At 52.4% G+C, this 15211-nt stretch overlaps 1 protein-coding gene across 1 annotated transcript; it reads left to right on the top strand.

Annotated features, from left to right (window-relative positions):
• The first annotated feature begins 1367 nt into the window (after window positions 1–1367).
• On the top strand, window positions 1368–7488 carry LOC128945537 (serine/threonine-protein kinase PAK 3-like). The gene is made up of 7 exons (XM_054289292.1): window positions 1368–1376; window positions 3437–3546; window positions 4369–4486; window positions 5320–5419; window positions 5747–5943; window positions 5998–6081; window positions 7474–7488. The coding sequence occupies exons 1-7, from the start codon at window positions 1368–1370 to the stop codon at window positions 7486–7488; spliced, it is 633 nt and encodes a 210-aa protein (XP_054145267.1).
• Window positions 7489–15211: the final 7723 nt, after the last annotated feature.

Below are 15211 nucleotides of genomic sequence, written 5' to 3'. Positions count from 1 at the left end.
TCTTGGAAAGCACAGCAAGGCCTTGGTGACTCTGCAGTGCAACTCAGTTGCTCCTTGCAACTGGTCATAGCTGCCAGTGCAGCGCTGTCAGAGAATAAGAAGCGGGCAGGTACAGAACAGAGCCCAGTTTACTCAGTGTCGGCCATCAGCTGTAGGGACAAGAGGTGAATGGATGGACTCCTGCTTGGCTCTGAACTCAGTGACACCCATGTTGTGTCTCCAGTGGGGTCAACAGCTTGTAGCAGTGCTCAGTCTGGCTCTGGCTTCTTCACAGTGCCTGTCAGCGGCCATTTGTGGGCTCTGCCCAGGTTTTGGTCATACCTGCCCTGCCACTGATGGCTGCTGTGACTGCAGGGGCTGGAGCCTTCCTTAGCTGTGAGGTTTCAGCAGCCACCGCGTTGCTGCAGCTTTGCCTGGACTCGTCAGAGGATCAGCATCTCGTTTGTGCAGGTGTCTGAGCCACGGCAGCGCCTGAGGAGCGGCGCTGTCCTTGTTACCCGTCTGGGCTGTGCCCTTGGGGAAGATGGGGCACGTGGCTGGTGTCCAAGGGGCCGAGGGCAGTGCCAGTGACTGCTGCAGCCCAGGCTGAAGACATGGACTTGTTGTTCTTCACTAAATGGGGAATGGGCAAAATCATCTTCAGAACTTAGCCTGCTCGTAAAAGAAGAGGGTCCTAATTCTTACAGCCATTGTTTTGGATGTAGCACAGCATGAGCTGCTGTTCTCTGAAAATGTCAAGGCATTCTTTAGGCAAACTGCTGCGAGGTAGAGGAAATCCCCTCCTCTCCTGGATTTCACTTTGCAATATTCCTTCAGCTCTGCAAAAAGCAGCTGTTGATAAAACTTCATCCCAGATGGCAGGGTGCATTGAAATCTTGGAATTCTGAAACCTTTTGTTGAACCTCACAAGAGAGTGTTATCTCTCAGGAGAATGAAGGGTCCTGATTTTTCAGCCCTCCTTCCCCCTTTGTGGACCACAAGCACTTGCCACGGTGCCAGTTCTTTTCTGGTCTCTGTCTGCTCTGACGGTTTCTCCGCGGGCTTAGTCTCCTCTTCAGAGGAGTGTGCAGAATCAGACTCTGTGCAGGCCACGTGTGTTACAGAGCTGCCTGTCTTCTTACTGCGGCTGCTCTTGTTGTTCTTGTTGACACTGTTGTTAGGCAACCGACCAGAAATTGCTCCGAGCCCCTGAGAGTGGAGCTGAGATTCTGATCCACTGGAAGTCAGGATCTCTGTTTTGAAGTTTGCTTCTTGCATTTTCTTTCTTTCAGGGAGTGTGGTGAGCGGGGCAGATCCAGAAAAGAAATACACTGGATGGAAAATTATTGGCAGGGGGTGAGTTCAGCCACGCTTACTCCTCCAGAACCATGAGTCACGTACGTGGCTGCTGGAATATCAAGAGGGAAGTCAGGCAAGCTGCAAGCATCTTCAGACCCTGGCTTTAGATTGTCCCTGTCTCAGTACTGGTCACAAGGCATCATCAAAGATAACTGCATGCTGGCAACCAATGTCTTGCCTGCCCTCAAGGAGGCACTTGCCTGTCCCTCAAGCGTGTGGCACGAGATTCCTTATTTTCCCAGCAGATCATGGTTTTGCCTGATTCTAAGTAATATGGCCCCACAACTGAAGGAAGAAAAAACTGAGAGAACAGCTTCCCCCCTGAGAGCCGTCAGACAGCAGCTCTCAGCAGCATTTCTTTCCAGTATTTTGCTGAACACAACTTTCAGTGCTCAGGACAATAAGACAGGCTGTGTGGCGCTGCCTGAGTTTGGCAGGCAGAATCAAAAGAGAGCTCTGAGTGCAACAGGACTGTGTGTGTTTCATTGCTTGGAAAGGCGCCCCACACGCACAAGCGCAAAAAGGAAGAGGCAAAGCAAACCCTCACATCCATAGTCTAGTGTGTACATTTGAGATTTGTAGCAGCTCTTTTTTCTTCCTGTTGGACTCAGTTTGCTCTTGGACAAGCTGCATGGCAGAGGGTTGCTGGGCTGCTGTGGTATTGTCTGAAGAGTAGACAAAGGCTGGTGTTTGAGGGACGCTCCAGGCAGCAGAGAGCTCCTGCCTGGGCTGCCTTTTGCTTCTCAGCACTGAACAGCTCCTCTGTTCTTGCTGCTGTTCTGCTCCTAGGGGTTTTGGAACCGTTTATAAGGCCTTGGATGCTGCCACAGGACAAGCGGTAAGTGCCAACAGCCCTTGCAGATTTCGCAGCTCTTGAGCGCTTTCCCTTGGGATGTCATCTGTGGCCAGAGCTTTGTGTTACCGGTCTTTGCTGCAAAGGCTGCCTAGAGGCAGGCTGGAAAATGCATGGTGGACAGACTTTGTCTCGCATTCTGAATCAATGTGAGGATGGCAGTGGTGTCTTTCCAAGAAGACCATGCTGTCTTGGACTGACTGGATAAGTGTGCAGAGATTAGCTGATGGCAGCAGCCGTCATTCTGGCCCAATTGCTCTTAAGCCCAGGTTGAGACACAGATAGGATTTGCCATTGTTTCCCATCACGAGGTACACTTTGAAAAGACCTAAAGATGGAGAGGCCTTGTCTGGAGCGCACTTTTGCCTTGCAGTCCTAGGGAGCCAGGGTCACACACACACACAGACACTGGCACACGGATCAGTGAGAAGAAGTTGATGAAGAGCCTTAAGTAATACCGCCTTGTGTTGGTCCTTTGTTGCTGACATTCCATTACAGAGATGCTTTTTGTGCTGAACTGACATGCTGGTGTCTTGGAGAGTCCCATGCTCTTTGGGGCTAACCATTCAGAGTCCTGAATTCTCCTTTCTGGCTCTCAGCAAATACAACTCCATCTTCCTGGTAGCTCCTTATCCACCTGCAGTGCTGTGCTCAGCAACTGCACTTGGAGGGATGTCTACAAGGAGTCTGAAAGCCCTAAGCCCTGCTTATCACCTGGAGTGCATCCGTAGTGGTCCACAGAAAGGATTCTTCATTTTTTAATGCACTCAATCATTACACATCTAAACCGTGTTGGGGAATGCTCTTCAGAGATGCAAAATCCAGAAGAAGTCAGGATGTGCTAGGATGTTAACTTTCCTTTGAGTTGCCTTGGAGTTGTTCTTTTTCAGACAGCATTTTCTCTGTAATGGATTGGTGTATTTACTTTGGAGCACAATCAAGAATGGCAGCAGTTTCTGAAACACTGATCAAATCCCCTAGAAATGCTAACCTATTTTCCACAAGTTGAGTTTCATTTCACAGAAGCAAAATTCCTTTGGCTTGCAAAACGCGTGTAAATGATAAGAGTAGTGAGAAAGGAGGTCTCACGGAGGAGTCTGCAAGGGCTGAGAGTGCTGTTAGCACATTGTGGCTGATGCTTTAGAGTCCCTTTTCACCGAGGTGACAAGGCATCCTGGCCCGTGAGTGCACGGAGGAAGAGGCTCTTGTAATGTCTGTTCCTAACGGCTTTCAACGTCATTGTAGGTGGCCGTAAAGGAAATTAATCTCCAGCACCAGCGCTGCAAGGAAGTATTGAAAGAAATCCTGGTCATGAGGGAAATGAGGAACCCCAATATTGTCACCTACCTAGAAAGGTAAGTAGTTCTGTATTTTTATGGGAATGTCAGTTTCCATACTTGCAAGACAAAGGTTTCAAGCACTTTGCTCGGTGGCAGAAAATTGATCTTGCTATGAACATCAGTCCACTGCTGTATGAGGCATGGGAGGAGATTGCATTCTTCTGGTTCCTGGCAGAAATAGCTTAAAGATAGTTCTCAGAAACCTGGCTCTCTTACTAAGCCAGCAGCCTCGATGATCACTTGCTGAATGTTCCTTTGCTGTTTTGGGGCGTGATTGTTTTTCTGAGTGTCGGAAGAGAAGTGCTGAGAAAGCAACCCAGAAATTATTTCCCTTGTGCTGTTCCCACTATTTTCTATTGCCTTGCATGCCAAAAGGCTAGCCAAAGAGACACATTATTTGCCGGGTTTGAAGTAGTTTTTTCCTGTTGGTGACTGTCCTTTATGCAAGGCTTCCCAAAGGGTGTTGGCAGTGCTGCACCTCCACCTCCCCTGTGAAAAAGCTGTGAAAACTGTGTCTCCTTGCTGTTGGAGTTAATGGTGCAATTTGTGTATGAAGACAATGGGGCAGCTGCTGGGATGTGTCCGCTTCCAGATCTGCCTCTGCTATCACAAACTGCCGTTTTCCCCTGCTTGCCCGCTAAGCCGTCTCCTTTCCCACGGGTGTGCGATTAGATGGCACAGATTGCAAGCTCTGGATAGCCTGGGTGGAGCGTCTCTCCATTTTATTCCGTCTTCATTTCCCAGTGACCTGCAAGCAAAACTCAGCTGTAGTCTTTTCATCCGTATGGCAATTTAGCTGTGCCCATTTCGGTCTACGCTGTTGTTTTCATCTTCCAGCTACCTTGTCAATGAGTTTGTCCTGCTGGTGTTGGAGTACATGGATGGAGGCTCTTTAGCAAAAGTGGTCAGCGAGAAAAGGATGGCTGTAGGACACATGGCAACTGTCTGTCAGGAGGTAAGGGATCCTGCTTGTGCTTGGGATGCCTTGGACAGCCTCATAGTTCAAAAGCGCCGCTAAGTGAGTGATTCCGTGTTCAGAGCTTTCTTGCTGTGCCGCTCTTTTGCTTCAGAGAAGAAAGAGCATCTGGACGGAATGCCTGCCAGTGTCCCTGCCCTTACTATAGTCTGCTCTTTATCTGCTTTTGGCCTCTGTGCTCTCTGTCTCTCTTCAATTATTTTGTTTTCTGTTCTGCGCTTTGCCCCTCCAAGCCTTTGCCCAGAACCTTTCTGCATTGCCTTCTTTGCCTGTAAGCGCAAAGATGCCGGTGTGTGAGTTCTAAACCAACAGCAAAGGCAAAGAGAGACTCATCTCTCACGGGTCTCAGCTTCAAAGGAGGGCATGGCACCCACCACAGTTCTTGCTGCTGAAAACGGACAAATGACTTGAAATGTCTTTCAAATCTGCTGGCCAGGCAGCCTTACAGCCCTTTACCTCCAGTCTCCCACCTGAGAGTGATGCCCTTGGTACCCAGAGCAGGGACTTTTCCTCTTTTGGCCAACCGTTGTTTGTCCTCGGAATGGGGAGAGCGCATCGGCTGCAGCAGCGGTCATTCTGACTGGCTTTGCAGGGGACAGTCTCGAGCAGCAACTGCTGTTTCCCCCTCAAAGCCAATATGCCTTGCCTTAGAGAGATCCTGCGCTCCCAGGCTTGCAGCAGCAAGCTCTTCCTCTTGCCAGCACTCACTGCTCCTCTGAGATCCATGAATCTTCAGGAGCACTTTCCTTTTGCGCGTGATGAACTCAGATCAGGCTAACTTTTGGCCTCCTGCTTCTTTTTTTCTCTCTCAGTGCCTGAAAGGCCTGGCTTTCCTTCATGCCAACCAGGTGATCCACAGAGACATCAAAAGCGACAACATCCTTCTGGGCCGGGATGGCTCCGTCAAGTTGGGTGGGTATTCTTGCTCAGGGCACAGCTGTAGGCTGCTGGGAGTCTGAAAGAGCAACAAGTATCAAGGGGAACTGTGGTTTGTGTGTATCCCTTCCAGAGGGAGGGAGGCTACAGTGGAAACCTTCAGTGTAGATGAGGAAAAGCCACCACCCTGGGAATGGTGGTGGGTTTGTTAAATGGACAATTGCTAGTTTCCTTGGCTGCATCCCTGAGGAAAGAGAGCACAGCTGCTTTTCCAGCTCGATTCAGTACTACATTCTGAGACTTAGAGTGAGGAAATCTTTTCCTTGGTTTCCTACTTGAAGCAGTGTTTGTTTTTCTCCTCAGCTGATTTTGGCCTCTGTGCTCTGCTCACACCTGAGCAGAGTGAACGGAGGTCAATGGTGGGGACAACTTGCTGGATGGCACCCGAGGTGGTGAGAAAAGAGTCTTACGGTCCCAAAGTGGACACCTGGTCCCTTGGCATCGTGGGAATTGAAATGGCCAAAGGAGAGCCTCCTTATGTTTGGGAGACCAGTGACAGGGTAAGGTACAAATATGCTTCCGAATCCGGTATCCTTCTGGTCTGTCTCCATTAGACAAAATCCCATTCCCGCAGCTTGGATGAGTTCCAAGAAGGTCCACTCCTAAAAAGGTCCCTGCGGCTCACATCAGCTGTCAAGGCAAGACCTGTTGCCCCTTGGAATAGCTGGAGTTGCACTGGGGCCTTTTCACTTTTGGGGAAGAAGGCTCGTCTCTAACCATCTGCTAGGCAAGGAATTGCCACTGCAGACTGGGGTTGAAAAGAAGGGGTCTAGGTGAGCACTGAAGGCTGTGGAAGAATCACGTAGAGTCTTGTGTTTCCTTTCACTTCAGGCTAACCGCCTGATAGGCACGCAAGGCATACCAGATCTGTACGAGCTCAGCCTACCCCCAGCCTTGTGTGAATTTCTGGGCTGCTGCCTGCAGATGGATGTGGACAGGCGAGGCTCTGCCAAGGAACTTCTGCAGGTACAAGGCAAAGGGGCTGCAGGCCAAAGAGCTGCTCCCTGTCTGGGTTTGCTCCTCGGCCCAACTCCAGGGCATCAGATGGGTCCCACACAGGGTAATCTCTGCTCTGGCAGCTTTTCAAATGAGAACCAAGTAGGATCCAAGACTAGTTAAGGTTAGAAGGGAGTGGTGGAGGTCATCTAGTCCAAACCCCCTGCCACTGGCAAGGACATCTTCAAATAGGTCCGGTTGCTCAGAGCCCCAGCTCACCTGACCTTGAATGCTGACAGCGGGGCACCTCCCAGCTCTCTGGGCAGCCTGAGCCAGTGTTTCAGCACTCTCCTCATAATGAGTTTCTTCCTTAGAGCCTTTCTGAATTGACTCTCTTTTAGTTTAAAACCATTCTCCCTTTTCTCTCAATTGGCCCTACTAATAGATATGTCGCCATCTTTCTTCTAGGCCCCTTCAAATATTGAAAGGTCCCCTTGGAGACCTTGCCCTTCTGCAAGCTAAACAAGCCCAATTCTCACAGCCATTCCTCAGAGGAGAGCTCCCACCTTCTGGTCATTGCTGAGGCCCCCTTTTGCTCTCGGCTGCTGTTTTCAGGTTTAGCTGGTAGCAAAGGAACTGAAGTACAGCAGTGCTGGGGAAGGAGGCCTGCAGTGGGGCTTGAAGAACACAACAAAAGCACTCCCTGCCAAGCGCTTCTAGATTGGTCTGTGGGAAGGTGGGGCCTTTGCGGGGGCTGACTGAGCATCCAAGGGCATCCAGTTTGTCCTTCCTGCCCCACTCTTAGAGGCTTCTGCCAGCCAAAGAGAGACAGCTGAGCAGGATTTGTGCCAGCCTCATGTGCTGCCTGGCCCGCTCAAGTAGATGAGAACCACTGCAGCTTTGCTGCCACCTTTTGTGGCAGACAGGCAGCTGGCGACCGCGCCACTTCCTTGGCTCTCCCTGCTGTGAAGGAAGATGCCAGCCAGGCCAGGAGGAGGGGGGCATGCCAAGGCAGAAGACACTGCTCTCCTTGCAAGCCAGAGCTGAGTCCATCTGCGCTCTGCCCCTTCTGTCGGTGTGTTTCTGGGCCCTAGAAGAACCCAGCTTGACCCTGTTGGAAGCTCAGTTTGGAAAATAATGGTTCCTTCTCCCTTGGTCTCTTTTAATTTGGTTGCTTTGGTTTCTTTTTCCCTTTGGGCAGCATCCATTTCTCAAGCTAGCGGAGCCTCTCTTCAGCCTCCTCTGAGAGCCTGATTGCTGTCATCCCTGCAGCAAAGTAATGCAGGAAGCAGAGGAGATGACAAGGACCGCTTCAGCACCAAGAGAACGGAGCCTCTGAGAACAGGCAGGAATCCTGGGGAGAGAGGGCCCAGCAAACAGGCAGACTGAGACAGAGCGGGAAAAGAAGGTGCCACCTCCTGTTCTCCCATCTGCTGGTCCTTCTAATTTTCTGCTTAGGACAGCATAGCTGGAGGGCACAAAGTCACTAATGTTGTGCAGATTTGAGCAAGGCAGGAGTGGCATTGCAGGCGTGAAGGGAATGGGAAGGCCAGAGCTGTGTCTCAGGAGAAGGGAGCTCCCACAGGATGCCACCGGCAGAGCCAGGCTAGAGCTGTGGGAGACGGCTGGATGTTCCCAGCTGCGGAGGAGGTGCCTGAAGCGGCTGGAAACATCCTGTGCATTCTTTGACCCATGGAGCAGGGTGCTGCGTCTGTGCTTGTCTGGCCAAATTGTTCAGAATAGTTGGCTTCCCGGTTTCCTTTCAGACTCCTGCCTTGTTGGCAGTCACTGGAAACAAAATTCTTGAGAGAAATGGATTGGCTTTGGGGCTGGTGGCATACTGGTGTTGTATCATGACTGTTTCATGACTTCTACTATTCCTCCTACAGATCACCATGCAACTCTCCACTCCAGATGCTTTTCAAATGAAAAGGAAGGAAAGAGGCAGTGAATCAATTGGAGAAGTGGAGCACATGACCAGGAGCACTTCAGGATTCCTTTCTCCGATGCCAGCTCGGAGCCCACCTCAGAAGAAAAATCCTAGACATCCACAAGCCATTTGGAAGAATCCCTTCCTTGACCATTCCAGGCACACCTCTGTGGCTCATTGGTGTACCCATGACTGGCAGCAAAGAGGGGGAATGTCCAGTGCCACAGCCAGCTTGGGCCGTTTAAGGTTGACCCATGAGATGCCAGGACCGTGAGCCAAGGCCTGGGTGGGCTCACCTAGAAATTGTGTGCAGACTTGGAGGCAGGTGCCACAGGCAAAGTCCATCAGTTTTGCCTGTCCGCTGGCCAGGTGGAGGAGGATGTTGTCAGCTTTGATGTCCCTGTGCAGGACCTCGCAGCTGCTGCAGTGCCTCACAGCCTCCAGCACATGGCGGAACAGCCCCCGCACCAGTCTGCCGACAGGAATGCCGGCACACGAAGGAAATCAAAGAGGTCGTGGGATCGCTCTGGGCGCTTTATCACCAACAAGAAGTTTTGGCAGCGCCTAAACCAATCCAGGAGCTGGACAACACCATGCAACCCAGTGGACACCCAGCCCAGCAGTTTGATCTCCAGGGGCACGCAGGAGTTGGGCTGCTGGAAGACCACGATGCTGTCAGTGGGACTGATGCCGTAGCAGGGCTCTGGAAGCTCTCAGCCATCCTGGGATGCTCTGTGCCCTCTACTAATCGCCCTTTGCTCTCCCTCGAGGCGTGCTGGCGGCTTCCACCCTGCCGAGCCTCAGCTTATCCCGCCCAGCACACCCCGGTTTCTGCTGCTGACCCCACTCCCTCACCAGCTCACCCCAAAGATGGGTGCAATCCCCTGACACACATTTGACGGCCACCTGCTAGCCAAGGGGAGCAGCGGGCTGAGCTTCCAGCCCGCTCTGCCGAGCCCCATCCTCCTCCCCCCTCACCCTCCTCTGCCCCCCGCCAGACCCCCACTCACCGGGGCGCTGTGCTCCAGGCACGTCCCCTTGCAGACGCTGCCGAAGCCGCCGCGCCCCAGCAGAGAGCCCAGCCGGTTTCACCCCTGCAGGGCCTCCTGTGCCTTCCCGGCTGGCGGCGCTCGGCCCGGGTCCAGGAACGGCCCCCGACCGCCCCTCAAGTGTCCCAGGACAGGCAGCTCTGTCTGAATGGGGCACCCTATTTCTCCTGAGCTCTATCACCAGCTGTCCTAAGCAGAAATGGCAAGTTTGGAAAGAAATTGAAATCTATGCCTTAAATGTCAGACAGGCTCAGGAGACCCATTAGACAGTCCGAGGTGTGCTTCTGAAGGAGACATTTCACCCTGGCTGCAATATGCACGCAATCTTCTCTTGGAAGATCTCAACTTTTATCTGATTAAAACTTCTGAAATGGAAAATTTGAAATCTGAGTGCGATTCCTTTATTCCTACTGATGTGGACACTGAAGTTTTACAGCCTTCACTGAAGAGCCTTCAGAGCGGCAGCCAAAGCAAGCACTGCAGCTGCTGCTGCTGTGCCAGACAGCCCCGGCTGGGGAGGGATGGCCTGACCGTGCCACGGGCTGCTTCTCCTTCCACAGCCTGGCGGTGCTTTTGAGCCAGTAATGACAAGTGGTAGGAGAACAAAGGAGACTTTTCCAGCTCCAGCACTTACGGAGGCATTAGGGCCACCTTCAGGGCAGAGTTCCGGCTTGCAAAAATAAAGCAGAAGGACACAGTTGGAAAATGCCTCCCTTGAGGTCTTCTTCTGTGTTGGAAAGGAGGGAGCCAAGTGCCGGGAGGAGCAGCAGGGCCCGGTCCCTCCTCTGTGCCTGCAGTGAGGGGCGGCTGCCGCTGGGCGGCGCCGTGGGAAAGGAGAGCCCCTGTGCGGGGTGGGCGGGGCGGGGCAGCCGCCAGGGGACGCCCGGGGCAGGGCGGGGCCTGTCTGTGAAGGGGGAGAGCCTCGGGCAGCTACATCAGGGCAAAGCACAGCGCCAGGGCAAAGCACAGCTGTAGGGCAAAGCACAGGGCCGAGGTAGAGCAGAACGCCAGGGCAACGCACACGCCAGGGCAAAGCACAGCGCCGAGGCAAAGCACAGCGCCAGGGCAATGCACAGCACCGGGCAATGCAAAGCGCCAGGGCAATGCACAGTGCCGCGACAATGCACAGCTTCAGCGCAGGCTGACCAGCAAAGGAATGTTCCCGTGGAGTGCAGGATTTAGGCCTTTTGATTGCCAGTCCTGTGCTGAGCTGGCCCAGCACAAAGCCTCCTCAAGCCCTGCTGCCTCCTCTGCAGGCTTCCTGCAAGGCCTTTGCTGACTGGGTCCAATCAGCCAGGCTGGAGGCAGGCTCAGCTGATGTTGCAAGAGCTGCTGTCCAAAACAAAAAACTACAAAAGCCAAACCAGAAAGGCACTATTAGTTCCCAGGCCCAGTTCCTCCCAGGCGGAGGCCGGATTCCTCTGGTTCCCGGAAAGATGCAGGAATAGGACATGAGGGCACTTTGTGCCCCTTACCTTCATGTCCAGCACCTTGCCATTGCAGGCCAACTTAGCTCAAAATCACAGTGGCCCCTTTATCCAGAGTCTTCAGCTTGTTGGGATTTTCCCTGTGGGAGCAGCCTGGGAATGCTGCTTGCTGTCACAGGGCTTTGTTCCTTGCAGGAAACTCCAGAGACTCACTTAGGTCCCTCCTGTCTAAAACATGGCCTGGGTTAGCTGCCAAGAGGATGAGCAGTGTAAATCGTTCCTCAGCACATGCCAATCTCTGTAAGAAATGCTGATTCCAGTGGGATTGAGGTGTTGTTCTCAAGAGCACTGCAGTTCAGGCTTTCAGCAGCAAGACAAGAGCAGGCAGCTTGGCAGGCCTCCAGCATCCCCAGCACTCACCTGCCTTGCAAATTCCTCTGCTTCCTGTAGCCATGGGCTGAGGCCCTGTTCCTGACCTGCGGCCTTCTCCGGTTCCCCATGGCAGTGGCACCTGTTTGCTCCTGCCTGTGGCATATTGTGGGGAAGTCTAGAATGAAATGACAGCGGAGCATTGCACAAAACCTGAACTTTGGATCATTTGCCCCATTTGGTGGTTGCAGCCATCCCCAGCAGACATGGAGTTTGCAGTTCTGTGAGCTGTGCCATCCAGGAAGGAAAAACTAAGTTGGCCCAGGAAAAGCGCAATCAATGTACTAAGCTCCTGCAGGCCAGAAATGAGAGTGCAGCAAAGGACTGAAAAATGGAGTACTATGCAGTATGCACTGTGGGCAGGATAGAGACTTAAAAGCCGCTTCCGTGGAGGAATCTGACCTTGCCCATTTCCCACAAGCTGAAGGGAGTGGGCTTCTGCAAAGGCACCAGGAGTGCCTTCAGTGTTGGACAGAGAACTTTTTCAGGAGAAGAGCTGCCTTGGGAGCTGGAGAGAAGGAGCAAATGCGCCCATGCGTGCACCCACAGAGTGAGGGCTGCTCCAAGGGCACTCCCTGCCATGCCGAGGACACGGGCACTGCCCCGTGCAGAGGATGTGTCCCTGTCATATTGACAACACCAACACTTTTCCAGTGCCATGCAAACACCTCTGGGTAGTTTGTTACTCAGGTTACTTTCTCCACTAAGGTGTCGTTCTTCCTTGAGCGAGCCCTAGAGTTTTCTGGTAGATGTTAGCCATGCAGTAAGTGGGCAGGAAGGAGAGGCAATCCAATTTAGGGAACTCTCAGGGATATTACCAAGGCGTGATTTTATCCACAGAGCTGAAGCAAGGGTTGCTTGTTTTAGTCAGAAGCATTGGTGGCCAAAGTGCTGTGTGTGTGCGCGCTTGGTGCCTGCTTTGTGTTCCTTTGGGATCCCTTGAGCTACGGGTTATGGACTGAAGGAGAGGATTGTGCTGCTTTGGGACGGAGGAGAACTTTCCAGGCTCTCTTTTGTGTTAGCTGTAGAGAAGGTTTGGTTGCTAGGCATGAACTGACAGAGCAACCCAGAGCTGCTGCTATTGTGATGTCAGTGCAGAGCTGCCACGTCACAGCGTGGTCATCAGGAGGTTGCCCTGGTGCAGGCAAGGCCTCAACGTCCAGAACAGCTGTTGGCGTTCTCGTTGCAGGAGGATCCTGTTCAGAGGAGTTCTCTGCCAACAGTCTGTGCCCTGAAAAGGGAGTCTTTTTCTTTTGCCTGCCGTTGTACGAGTCGGCGCAGACTCGTCTAGGCATCCTTTTGTTTCCCCTGCGGTTGTAGGGTCTGCAGACACCTACAGGTGTCTTTTTATTTTCCTTTTCTTGTTGTACGGTCTGCAGACTTGTGCAGGTGTCGTTTGTTTTTCCGCTTCTGTTTGTACAGTCCGCAGAGTGCCGCGGGTCTCCTTTTTTCTTCTTTTCCTTGCACAGTCTGGGGACTTGTGCAAGTGAGTTTTTCTTCCATTTTTGTTTTACGGCCCGACGACTGAAGCAGCCCTGCTGAAACGATGGAGCGAGTCCGTAGAGCAGTCAGCAGGGCTTTTTCAGCGATATCAGCCCGCAAAATTGTTAGCGGTCTGAGACGTAAGTAGAAGTTTTTTCCTTGGGGGCAGAACAATGAAAGAAAAGTGCCATGAAGATGCCATAACTTTGATAAAGCTCCTGGCAACAGTTTCAGCCAAAAAGGGGGTGTCCCTTGTCCAGCAGGGTGTGGACAATTTCCAAAATGCAGACTTGGAAGAGTTGTGCAGGTGTCCTTCTGAAAACTGTGCAGTTCTCTGAGGAACTTAAGGAAGGCATCGTTTTTCTGCATTCCCTCCTTAAAGGACGTGCCTCTCTAACTGGCCCCCCTCTGTGCGCTACAAGAGGGATTGGCTTTGCAGTGAAGGGCAAACTGCTGAGCAGATAGTGTGGGCTCCTGAACCCCAGCTCTGGGCCTGTGCTGTGTCCAAACAAAGCTGCAAGCGCCAAGAGGGGTTCAGTGGAAGCTTTTGTGGGGAATTGTTTACAGCAACCACGGGGCACATGCTGCATGCAATTTACAAAAAGAAAAGGAAGTGCAGGAAGGAGAAGAGAAGGAAGCTGCTTTAGTTGTAGGGGGGACAAAGAGCTCCAATGCAGGCAGTGACTGCTAAGGAACAATTTGCATCTTCCTGGCCCCAAGTCTCTAGTTCCTTAGTGGCAAAGCCGAGCAAAAGGTAGACGCAGCCTAGGATACTGGCCTGCAGTCCTGCTTGCTGGGCTACAGAACTGCTGCTCCCGGTAGGGAGGTTGTGCAAGGAAAATGCTCTCTGCTTGGCTGGCCTGGTTCTGTGGCATTCCTCAGCACCAGCAGTCTTGTAACAGCACCTGGTTTGTTCTCTCTTGCCGCGGCAGGTCGCCTCAGAGGTGGAAGGAGTCAAGTCTACGGTTCGGTGAGTGGGACGGGCACCCTTGACATTCCTGGTGCCTGAGGATTATGCAGCAAGCTGCGGGCTTGGCCTGTTGTAGTTGAGTCCAGGCTGGCAGGCCAAAGGAAAGTCCACACCAGTCCACGTCTGCATGTGCACTACCCAAACAATTCCCTCAGTTTCTTCCTTTTCTGTTGAAGAGGATTTAACTAATGTAACTGATGAAACTACGTTTAGCTGACAGAAGGCTACATGCTGATTGTAGCCTGGCTGAAATATCTCCTTCAGAAGCACATGGAGTCCTGTTGAAACATTAGTCTCATCAGCCCACTTGAAATGAGTATTAGAGACTGAGGATCCCATCTGTATTGAAATTCATGGCTTCTCATTAGGACCACTGGTGATAGAGCTCAGGAGAAATAAGGTTCTCTATGACAGCTTACTGCCTGTCCCTCATGCTGCTCTCTGTCTGCAGAGCACCACAGTAGCAGCCGCAGCAGCAGAAGCTGCTCTGGCTCGCTCTCTTCCACCAGAGGGTAAAGGGGAGGCAAAGCACAACAAACCTCCAACTGTGTTGTCAGTCCAGGCCTGAGCATCCTGCAGCAATCAGTGGCAGCTTTGGTTGTTTCAGTGCAAAGCTTTGGTGCAGTGCAGAGCTGGGTGTTTCTGAGCAGGCAGCACTTGCCCTTTGTGGCTGAAGATGCTGAGGGCTGGAGTTCTGCCATGACCTAGCGCTTCAGCCCAGCCACTGACACGTGGGAAATGGGGTCTGAACTCTCACATGCAGGCATCATTTTCCTGCCATTCTGACAGGGACTGTGAACTTGCCTTGGTGTCAAAATAGCTGCAGCGTGATGTCCTTTAGTGCTGCTGGGGAGAAAGTGAGCCCCGTTGTGCACAGTGTGTGTGCAGGCTCCCTGCTGCCAGCAGAGAGAGTGGTGCCAAGGCGCAGTTCACAGCCTTGTGGGGAGCACAGGAGCCACCGTTGCTGCAGGGACTTGCCCATCTCCAAGCACTGTCTAAGGAGCTACAGTCTCTTCTTTGACTACACCCTTAACTTTGACAAGAGCCAAGTATGCTGAGAATCCTGAGCAGCTCTGCATGGCTGAGACATTCCAGAAGGGCTGGAATGCAGTTCCTATTGGCTGCTTCCTAATGCTTGAAATCCTGAGGGGAAGCCTTTTGACCAGAGCTGAGCAGGGAAATATTCCCTGCTTCCATCCTGAGCCATTCCAAGCAACACAGGCTTAGTTGGTTACCCACATAAACAGCCCCACACAACAGCTTTTGCCTTCAGGTGAGCTGTGTGTGGCCGCTTGTTGCTTCTTGCAGCTCTCAGGAGCCAACTTCCCTGCTCCTTATTGCTTGTTTTCCTTTTCCATGTCCATTCCTTGCAGGCCCCGCTAGGAGAGCTTCTTGCCTCTCAGAACTCCTCGGCCCAGGCGGGAAAGGCAGAGAGGGAGCAGAGCACAGATAGAGTGTGCAGTGCCCAGCAGTTCAGGTGTGTGTTAAGCTTTCTCGCTTTCTCTGAGCAGGGTTGGGCATTGCTGGGCTTCAGGAGGTTCAGAG

Source organism: Melozone crissalis, unplaced genomic scaffold, assembly GCF_028551555.1.
Source record: "Melozone crissalis strain CALT ecotype California unplaced genomic scaffold, PUWL_Pcris_2 ptg000005l_1, whole genome shotgun sequence".
NCBI lineage: Eukaryota > Metazoa > Chordata > Aves > Passeriformes > Passerellidae > Melozone > Melozone crissalis.
Note: the sequence above shows the minus strand (reverse complement) of the source record. Positions and strands in the feature narration are given on the sequence as shown.